Genomic DNA, 9,860 nt, shown 5'->3' with positions numbered 1-9,860 from the left:
CCAACTTTCATTAAAGGTGAGATTTGTCAGCCTGATTCCTCCATTATAACAAATACAAGGATGATCACATTGTTTCCCTTATTTTAACATACTGTATGAACTAATTGTAGTTCTGTGTAATAATGAGCTATAGTAAGGAAATATGTTTCATGTCATTTGCATGAATTATTTTGTTCTCAAGCTAATCAGACATTTACCTGATTGCATTAGCATTTCTTAAAGAATCTTAATTAGTACATGCTATAATAGTATTTTCATTTGCTGATCATGTTGACTTTCTAGCATTTTATCTTTTTTCCTTGTAGTATGCATTCACACTGCCACCTTGGCTTGTTGGAGAGAAAGGGTTTTTTACCTTTTGTATCATGAACTGGAGAGGTTATATGGGTATTGCAACCTTTCTTTGTTCCTGAATGTATTTCATTTTTTCCCTTCCTGGAGATGTTTCAGTGAATAATTTTTATGATAGAAATCCATCTCTCAGTACAGTTATTAGAACTTTTTCTCCCCATAACTTTTGGCCATAAAAGCAAGTTTCCTAAATCAGTCCTGACTTAACCATAGTTAAAGTAAATCAGCAGTTCCTACAACCAATAGCTCTGTGTTGTGTTAGGGTTTCAAAAGGTGCTTTAAATTTTTTAACTATAGCAGTGTCAGCTTAAGCCTTGATTTATGCTGGAGGCTTCCAGAAGAAAAATGCAGTTTCAGTTCATTCAGTTGAAAAGAAATGCTTATGGAAAAAGGTCCTGTTTAGCCTCCTCGCATTTGCTTAAGCAGAATTAAGAAGATGGCAATATTATGACAGAAGCAGCTCATGGAGTGGCACTTGAATTGAAAATTTAATGGAAAGGCTATTTAATTTTGGCAAAGTTTTACCTCTTTCCCTTTTTGGCACCTTCGAATACTTGACAACAATTCAGAGTTACTGAATGGAGCACATTCCTTTTTTGTTTATATATCTGCAGGCTGTTGCCATTCAAGTCACATTTTGCATCTTATTATTTATTTCATAGGTTGAAAGCCTTATGAGCAGAGCAAAATTATGTTTTCATTAGTTTATTTTTTGTGGAAATGTAATGTGTGACTTGAGGAAGCATGGTCACATACAGATCTGGATGAAAGACAACTATTTCTGCATGAAAAGATACTTTCTTATATGTTTTCAGGCATTTGTCTTGTCAGCTTAAGAAATCATGTTTGGTAACAGGTTTGAGTAAGTGGATGAGTGTATTTATGTGTCTGAAGTGGCAAGTGCCATCTAATAATTAGAGTTACAACAATGTATTCTTTTCTCACTAGAAGACAGTTTGCTGGCAGCTTGCTCTCTTCTGTTGCTAAGAGCTGCAACTCACACAATGTTGGCAGATGCCACTTTCACCTGCGGAGTTGCTGCCTGCACTGCTGCCCTCTGCCTCCTCTATTCCACAGCTTCCTTCCCAGCCAGGCCCACAATCTCCCTTTGGTAGATGAGCCTCCAGCATCCTGCTGGGTTTGTTGCACATGTCCCAGGACTGTGCCTGGGCCTGGATCCTGGGCCAGCGGCAGGAGGAAGAAAATGGTGAAGTTAATTTGGGGGTGGTGTGGGATGGCAGGGGTAGGCAGAGGGGGCAAAGTGCAGGGCAATCGAAAGGGCAGAGATAGGGAGATAAGTAGATGGGGGAAGTTGATGCATAGGCTGCGGCCCTAAATGTGGGCCAATTGCCAAGTGCCCAAATTTTGATCATGTGACTGTGAGGAGGTCACTGCAGTGGACATAACTTTGAGTAATGTCATTTGTTCAATGCTGTTGTAACTTCAAGCAGTTGCTAAACAAAGTGACATTAAGCAAGGACTACCTGTAAATTGCTGGTCAGTATCTTCAAGGTCTGTCTTAGTTTTAGATGTAGATAGTCATTGACAAGTTATGACAGATCGCTCAAAAGGTATTTATGACTTGATTCCGAATTCCAATGATTGGATCTGCATGTATATGAAATTACTTTTTCCAGTACTAGAAAAGATTTTTTTTTCCAATCACAAGAATGTGCTCCAGTCAGTTAGGACAGTGATACTCTACCTTTCTGGCTTTGTGGACCGGTGGGGGGGAAGGGAGAGGGAATGATTACACGCAGATGCTGGGTGAGCATGTGTGTGCACGCGCTCAGGTCCATTTGCATGAGCGGTGTGCACACGCACACGCCACTTGAGCAAATAGAGCTTTGTGTGCACACTCGCCCACTGCTCGCGCAAGTGGAGCTGCACGCGTATGTGTGCTTCCCTGCCACTTCCGTGGCCCGGTTCTAAATGGGCTGTGGCCCGAAAGTGGGCTGTGGCCAGCGGGTTGGGCTGAGTTAGGCAAAAGTCTTCTTCAATTTCAGACTGCAGTGCAAGCCAGCCAGGGAGTACTAATCAATGAAATTCACAAGCCTGTTCAGTTGTGGTTAGTGCTTATTACAGACAAAAAGAGATAGCTTGTAGATACTCAAAACACTGATTGATTTTAAGGCTATGGCTGCTAGATGGACAACATGAAAACAGATGTTTGGTAGCCCTATTCACTGCCCTAAGTGTTGCACCCTCCTGAGAAAATCCCTCTATATACCTTTACTCAGAAAGAAGAGAGTGAAAAAAAAAATCTCTCTTGGCTTCCTTGCCTTTTTTGCAAGTAACAGAATGAGTGGTATGCATAGCAGGCTAATTTCCTTGTAAGTATGAAAGTATTCAATTTAGATGGTACAGGCTGTTTATTATGTAGATTAAAGTTAAGGAGCTAACTGATAGGGGAAATAAAAAATACCATGAATGTTGCAAGCCTTAAATCACAGCTAATCTTCAAGGCAGGAATGCATATCCGCACATTCAAACAAGAAGGTAGGACAAAATGGGACTCAATGTTTAAAGAAATAATATGGATCAATCCGTAATATAAATCAAAGAAAAGGGATGCTAACTTTCATCAGTCTCTATCTTCCATTTTATGGCTCTTTTCTCAGTCTCTTCAGTACTCAGTAAGCCTTCATAGTACACTATCTTCAGAGCATCTTATTCATTGTTTATCAGATATTCTTCCAGTGCCCTTTTTTCTTCTTCTTTAGCTCTCTGATGTACTTGTAACATTCCATATCCACCTATTTTCCTTGGTAAGTAGAATCTGTCAATATCACTGCATTGAGGAAGGGCATAATTCATTGTCATGATTTTTCTGGTGTTCCTATCCAGGTCTTTTATTTCTTCTTAAGTCCAATCCCATTCCTGCTGTGTATCTAATGACTGAAATTGCCCAGGTATTAATTGCCTTAAAGGTATTTCCATTGAGTTTGGACTTTAGGATATTCTTCACTTACATGATGTATTTACTTCTAACTTTCTTTTTGACTACATTGGGCTTGATGTTGTCAGCTTGAAGGATGTCCAGGCATTTGTAATTATCATCTTCATCCAGACTTCTGATTTTATTTCCACATAGGGCATTGTGATTCCTTCAGTTTTCATTATTTTTACCCCTGTTGACTGATTACAGTCTCTCCATTGATGGATTTGTAGAAAAGTTTCTAATTTAACTAAAATTGGAATTTCTGCCTATAGTGTGCCATTTGAGCTTTGTGTCTATTGAACTTTGTTATTTATTGCTTTATTATTTCAATACTTCCTTAATCTTCCTTCTTTGTAGGTGATGTCTTTTGATCAGGTATTCTTTAATCTTCTTGTTCTTCAGTTTCTTTTCTTTCATCTGTTCTAGCTTGCTTGCACCTGATCTTAGTATGCTGATCTTACTTTCCAGCCTGATCTTCCATATTGGTGGTGCAGTTTGGCTTTTTTCCCCTTCTTTGTTGATTTTTGCATCCTGTGTATTCAATTACAACTGCAGCTGTGTTGTACATTAGCTGGGTTGTTTCTTACAACTTGAACTGGTGGTTATATTTGATGTTACAGTATTGGCATCTTTTAATACTTGTGCCAGCTGTTTTTTTTTTTAACAAGCTTCAATGCAGGCAAACTTAGTCTGTTGTTTTTGTGCTGTTCTAGATGTTCAGTTATTATTTTCTTCAGTTCTTTCTTAGATAGATTCTAAAGAACAGTTGTTTGTTATTTGTGAAGAGAGGTAGAGGAGAGAGTATCTGGATTGAGAATTAAACGATTCAATAGCTATGCTGACTTTCTTACTGCTTACTCCCTCTGATTTGCCTCTATAAATTACTTCTGGCAAGGCTTTGATTTCTTTGCCCTGGGTAGACCTATATGCTTCTTTCAATCCTGCTTCTGGAGAATACTGTATTTCACTCTAAATCTCTTGATATCAAGAAAAGTAAATTTCACTATACACCACAGGTATAAAAAATAGTAAATAACAAAATAGTAAAATATATTTAGATGTATCTCATACTGTCTTTTTAAAAATATTTCTAGTTTTTTTCTTAAATTCATTATTAAATACTTTTTTCTTTCCAGTTCTGATAGATCTTATGACAGAGTTTCTTTAGAGTTCAGATGGTTTGGCATTCACTAGACTACAGCACTATAACTAATATCTCTTATTAAAGCTACTGTAAGTCATCAGTGAAGCAGGACTGTAAGGATTTCTATTGAAGAATAGTTAGGATAGATTTGGATTGGTGATTTTTCAGGAGGAGGTTCAAAAAGCCTCAAATGTGATTTATGCACAACAATATATTTAAATTCATAATTACAATTCAATGCAAATATCAGCATTATAACAAAAAATAACTGGATTAAAATATAATACTGGCTAAGTTTTAAAAGACTGCTAAAATAATGTGACATATTAAAAAGCTATTCACACACAGACACACACATGCAAGTGAGCAATAAATGTAATTTAGAAAGTGAAGCTATTATTAATTCTGTACAGCTATTAGCTCATTTCTATGTTTTAGAAGCATGTGAATATGCTTATCAGAATGACTATTTTTCGTGCATAGCATTTTATGGTACTTGTTCCAGCATGTTAATGTTTCTATTCTATTACATAAACTCAGTGGTGGGATTCAAATATGTGAACAACCAATTCTCTGTGTGGATGCCGCTTTCGGAAGTCCATTCTGGGCCTGGGCAACAAAAAATTAGCTACTGGTTCTGCCAAACTGGTGAGAACCGGCTGAATCCCACCACCGCATAAACTCTATTTAGTAAATGTATATCATTAATGAGAAAAACCTAATCATGTATTTTAAATGAGTGGACTTAATAATTATGTTGCTTATTCTTGTAAAGCAAGTTTTGAATTTTAAAAATATCTGGTCTTCTTCTCTAGCATCATTTGTACTCAGCAATTGCTTGAGTATAAAACAAGTCAAACACACCTAGTTTGGGCAAATAATGTAAGTAAAAGATGGACTAAACAAGCTTATTATACTGTCTCCTTCATGTAGTAGAAGGAGAAACAAAAGATATGTGGTTTGGTAGGACTGAAAATGTTGCTGGAATACCTTTGAAAGAGCTCTGAATTATAGCTGGGGACAGACTGAGATGGTCAACAGCACTTGGGTACCTTGATGGCAACTGAGATTTCTTTTTCCTAAGACCCTTAGCAGCTCATTGTACTCCCCTAAACCTTCTCCAAGGAATAGAAGTCTTTCCTGAACAATCGTGACTGCATCATGCAAGTACAATGTTTCGACTTTGGTCCCCAAATGCAAATCCCCTAAAATAAAAAAACACACAAACTTTTGTCACAGGCCTCTAACTGCAGGGCATATAGAAATAAATGTGAAACTTTTTGTTCATTATTTTAGTGGAATAAGCTGGAAGGAGAGTAGAAAATGTTTTTGAAGAATAAGCAATGGGTTATCTATTCTTTAATTAGAAGGTGAATTGAAGTTTTTAAAAAAATCATCTCAGCATTAAACGGTCTATTTATCTGGACTCTCTTAAACTATTTAGGACCTAGCCTTTTCTAGGTGCATGTATCCCAAAGAACAACAACAAAAATGCTCAAATTGACTTCAAGGACAACTACTGAAAAAGTGGCAAGTAAGCAATGAAAATAAAATTATACATGGAATATATCCATCTTTTTGTTCTTACTCATCTTGCAAGGGAACAGGTAGCCAGAATCTCAAAAGCTGTGAAAACTACGTGTTTTGAAAAAAGTACTGCTGAATAAGGCTTTGTAAGAAATTAAAGAAATAAAGAATGCAGCCCATGTGATCATTCAGAGAGCTACCGTGGTGTAGTGGTTAAGGTATCAGGATGGAAATTGGAAGACTGTAAGTTCCAGTCCTACCTTAGGTGGAAAGCCAGTTGGATGACCTTAGACTGGTCATTTTCTCTTAGGAAGGAGACAATGGAAACCTACTTCTGAAATTCTTGCCAAAAAGCTGTAAGGACTAGTGTCATACCAACACTGAACTAAGAGAGGATGATTATTCTACTGGTAATCCAATAAGCTTTCACATGAGAACAGATTTTTTTTTTGAGATTTGGTTATCTCATGGCTTTGGAGGATGGATGGATGGACAGACAGTGAGACAGATAGAAAGATGCAAAGATAAGATAGATCATTGAGCACTATATTGCTAATCTAATTAAATATTCTCTAAAACCTTTTAAAGTTTGTTTCATCCCTGTACTGGTTAACAAAATTCTTCATTTGCGAGATTGGTATCAGTAGGAGTATAAAGAAGCCAGTGTTTATGCTTTTTATTGACTTAGGATATTATAGAAAGCTGCATTAATTCACAATTCGATGAAGATTAAAAAATGAAATATACCCTTGGGAATTTTTTTGGCTTAAAAGAGAAAGTCAGTGTAAACATTCATCTCTAACATGGTATTTCAAAGCTTTATTGCAATATTTATCATTAAAAAGGTTTAGTACATCAAAAATAGCAGCACCTCTGAATCAAAATCACCTTCCCCAGATCTCTGTGGGAGATGCTTTCTGTATAATTTCATTTAGATAGTGCCTTGGTAAGGTCACACTTGGAATACTGCATCCAGTTTTGGTCACTACGATGTAAAAAAGATGTCGAGACTCTAGAAAGAGTACAGAGAAGAGCAACAATGATGATTAGGGCTGACCTCCGATTTTGTATGACATATTCCTTGTCAACGACCTTAACCTTTACAGATCAGATTACTTCTCTTCCTGCTCCCCCCTGTACTATCGTCATAAGGTTATAGAGTCCCCGACGGTGTTCTTCTCCCTCAGTTCGATAAGAGGTTTCGCGGACTTCCGTCTTGTTCTTCGTCGTCTACCTTTGATTAGTTTCTCTCAAGCAATCTAGAACTAAGGAGAAATTTTCTGACAGTTAGAACAATTAATCAGTGGAACAACCTGCCTCTAGAAGCTGTGAATGCTCCAACACTGGAATTTTTTAAGAGGCTGGACAGCCATTTGTCTGAAATGATATAGGGTTTCCTGCCTGAGCAGGGGATTGGACTAGATGACCTCCAAGGTCCCTTCCAACATCATCGTTGTTGTTGTTGTTGTTATTATTATTTGAACATGTAAACTTCTATTATGGTTAGGACTATTTATAGTATCAGCAAAATAATGACAAAAATACCTTATTGTGAATAATTTATTTTGTCTATAGTCCTAACAACTTTAATATATTTGTTTTAATTTATATTTCTGTTAGCTTTTTATTGGCTCCTAACGCAAATGGGAAGAGGAATTCCAATTTCACAAATGGGAATGTACTTGTTTAATATTGGATGTAAGTCCAGTGACAGAACTTCCTGATAAAAATCTGCTTTCCCTTCACTAAGCTACTTTGACTCATAGAACCTCTATTAAGTATTGATTGCATAATCGTTCCTAGTGTCAAATATTTCAATAGCTGATATGCTTTTGATTTATTTACCCTAATTAGCAACTAAATAGAGAGAGTAGACTTTTACAAGTCCTTTTTAAAGGTTAAACATTATATTATATGGTATAGGCCTTATACTGTTCCTATAGTGTTTGTATTCTCTAATCCTTTGTAAAGGCCAAACATAAATTTATATGGGCTTTACAGCATTCTTAAGTGTCCCTGTTCTATAAATCAGGATGAAATACATATTGGAATTGCTTTTGCTTCCAAAGAATGTTAAATTTTCTATTGTAGTAAGTAGCATTCCCATTTTAATCTACAGCATTACTGTATTTAATCTACTGGATTCTCTATTTTTCCAAGATTCCTCCCTCCCCTCCCCCAACATTTGCAAAGTTAGTTAGAACAGGCTAAAAACAATTTAAACAAATACATTCTCTTCTCTTCCTGGGTTCAGAATGTTATATGTGGAACTGATTGTTGTTTTATCTTTTGCGTTTTTAGCTAAATGTAATATATGCTGAGCATGCCTCGTAGTCCAACATCAAGTGAAGATGAGATGGCTCAGAGCTTTTCAGATTATTCAATGGAATCAGAATCAGACAGCTCCAAAGAAGAAACCATTTATGACACCATCAAGGCGACAGCAGAAAAGCCAAGTAGCAAAATGGAAGATGCCCAGAACAATACATTAGTGATACGGATTATAATACCAGATCTACAGCAAACTGTAAGGATAACATCATGAAAATATCTCTTGAACAAATTAGTTCAACAGTTTTATTAGAATGTTTAACTATAAAAGACTTGTTGGTAGCTTTTCTGACATATAAAATCACAGAATCCATACATAGCAATTAAAAAGAATGTGGATAGTAGCTTGATGACTATAGATAGTCCTTAGTTAACTATGGTAACTGAGCCTGGGAATTCTGTCACTAAACAATACACCTTAATATTTAAAATCTCTTAGAGTGATAGAAATTTATTATTTGTTATACAGGTATCCGACAGGAATTACTGGTGCAGAAGGTTTCCATGAATATCAACTTCTGATGGGCAAGAAATTTGGGCCACAATTTAATATAAATTTTTCTATTTAAAAACAATATGCAACACAAACTTAAAATGTAAATTCCTCCAATTATGGCAATGAAGTTCTCCATTCAGAAGTCTGTGGGAAAATGAATTAGGGAAAATATTCTGTAATTTACAAAACAGGGTGTATTTTAATTTTTTTTAATCTCAAACTGATAAAACATTAGTTCAACTAAATTGGAAAATAATTAAATAAGCAATCTTTCTGTTAGATCCTAGATTCTAACATTTAAGGAAATTCTTTCTAAAAGCCCATAAACTGTCTTCTCTAAGGATAAAGTTTAACAATAAAGATATAAATATCTGAACAACCAGGGTCAGAGAGCACCAAGGACCTCACAGTTCAACCCTGAGCTACAGATGTTCTCTTCTCATTGTAGACTGCATTCATCCCATTTGTATGCACCTATTTCATTTTGGAGATTGGTTGTCTTGATACAGCTGTGCTTGGGAGAAGCTGTCAGATTAGTGGAGAAGGAGTGGAGCAGATGAGAAAACTGACCATCTATGTTCTCATATCCTCAACTGATCACTTATACAGTAAATTAAATAGCCAAAGTGCATTTTATTTTATTTTATCTGCATTTTGCATTCTTATTGCAGAGGTTAAGTACTAACAATTTAACTAAGACGGTGTAAGCTGTTTCAAGTTCAGAATCTTCTCCCAAAAATGAGTCTGTGTTTTCACAGATTTTGGCATAGATTTAGCATTATACATTATACATCAAGTATTGCTCAATGAAGTGCACTTAATTTTTAAAAAGATAGTATGTTTTCTAAGTATATTAAAATTCAGTGTGCACTGAGCAGTGAGCACAATGGGAATTTAATAGCCACATAATTTTCCTGTCACAGTTGTTCTTCAAGCAAGACAAACAATTTGCATAGTTCTTTTTTTAAAATTCTCCTTTTGAATGTTAGTATATAAAATGCTCAAAATAATTTCACCCTTCTTTATTGGCATGTTCACTGATACTGGAACATCTTCCATGAATGCTAATT

The 9,860-nt window shown here is 36.0% G+C and overlaps 1 protein-coding gene across 1 annotated transcript in view; it reads left to right on the top strand.

Moving 5' to 3' along the window:
* The first annotated feature begins 8,274 nt into the window (after positions 1-8,274).
* The window catches only part of LOC107287500 (SH3 and multiple ankyrin repeat domains protein 3-like), a 41,371-nt gene continuing 39,785 nt past the window's right edge, over positions 8,275-9,860 (top strand). The window contains exon 1 of the mRNA XM_029284151.1: positions 8,275-8,490. Within this exon, the coding sequence (XP_029139984.1) occupies positions 8,278-8,490 (213 nt within the window). The 5' untranslated portion in view covers positions 8,275-8,277. The remainder of the gene's footprint in view (positions 8,491-9,860) is intronic.

Source organism: Protobothrops mucrosquamatus, unplaced genomic scaffold (assembly GCF_001527695.2).
Source record: "Protobothrops mucrosquamatus isolate PMUCROS unplaced genomic scaffold, P.Mucros_1.0 scaffold394, whole genome shotgun sequence".
Classification (NCBI taxonomy): domain Eukaryota; kingdom Metazoa; phylum Chordata; class Lepidosauria; order Squamata; family Viperidae; genus Protobothrops; species Protobothrops mucrosquamatus.
This window is presented reverse-complemented; position numbering and strand designations above follow the sequence as displayed.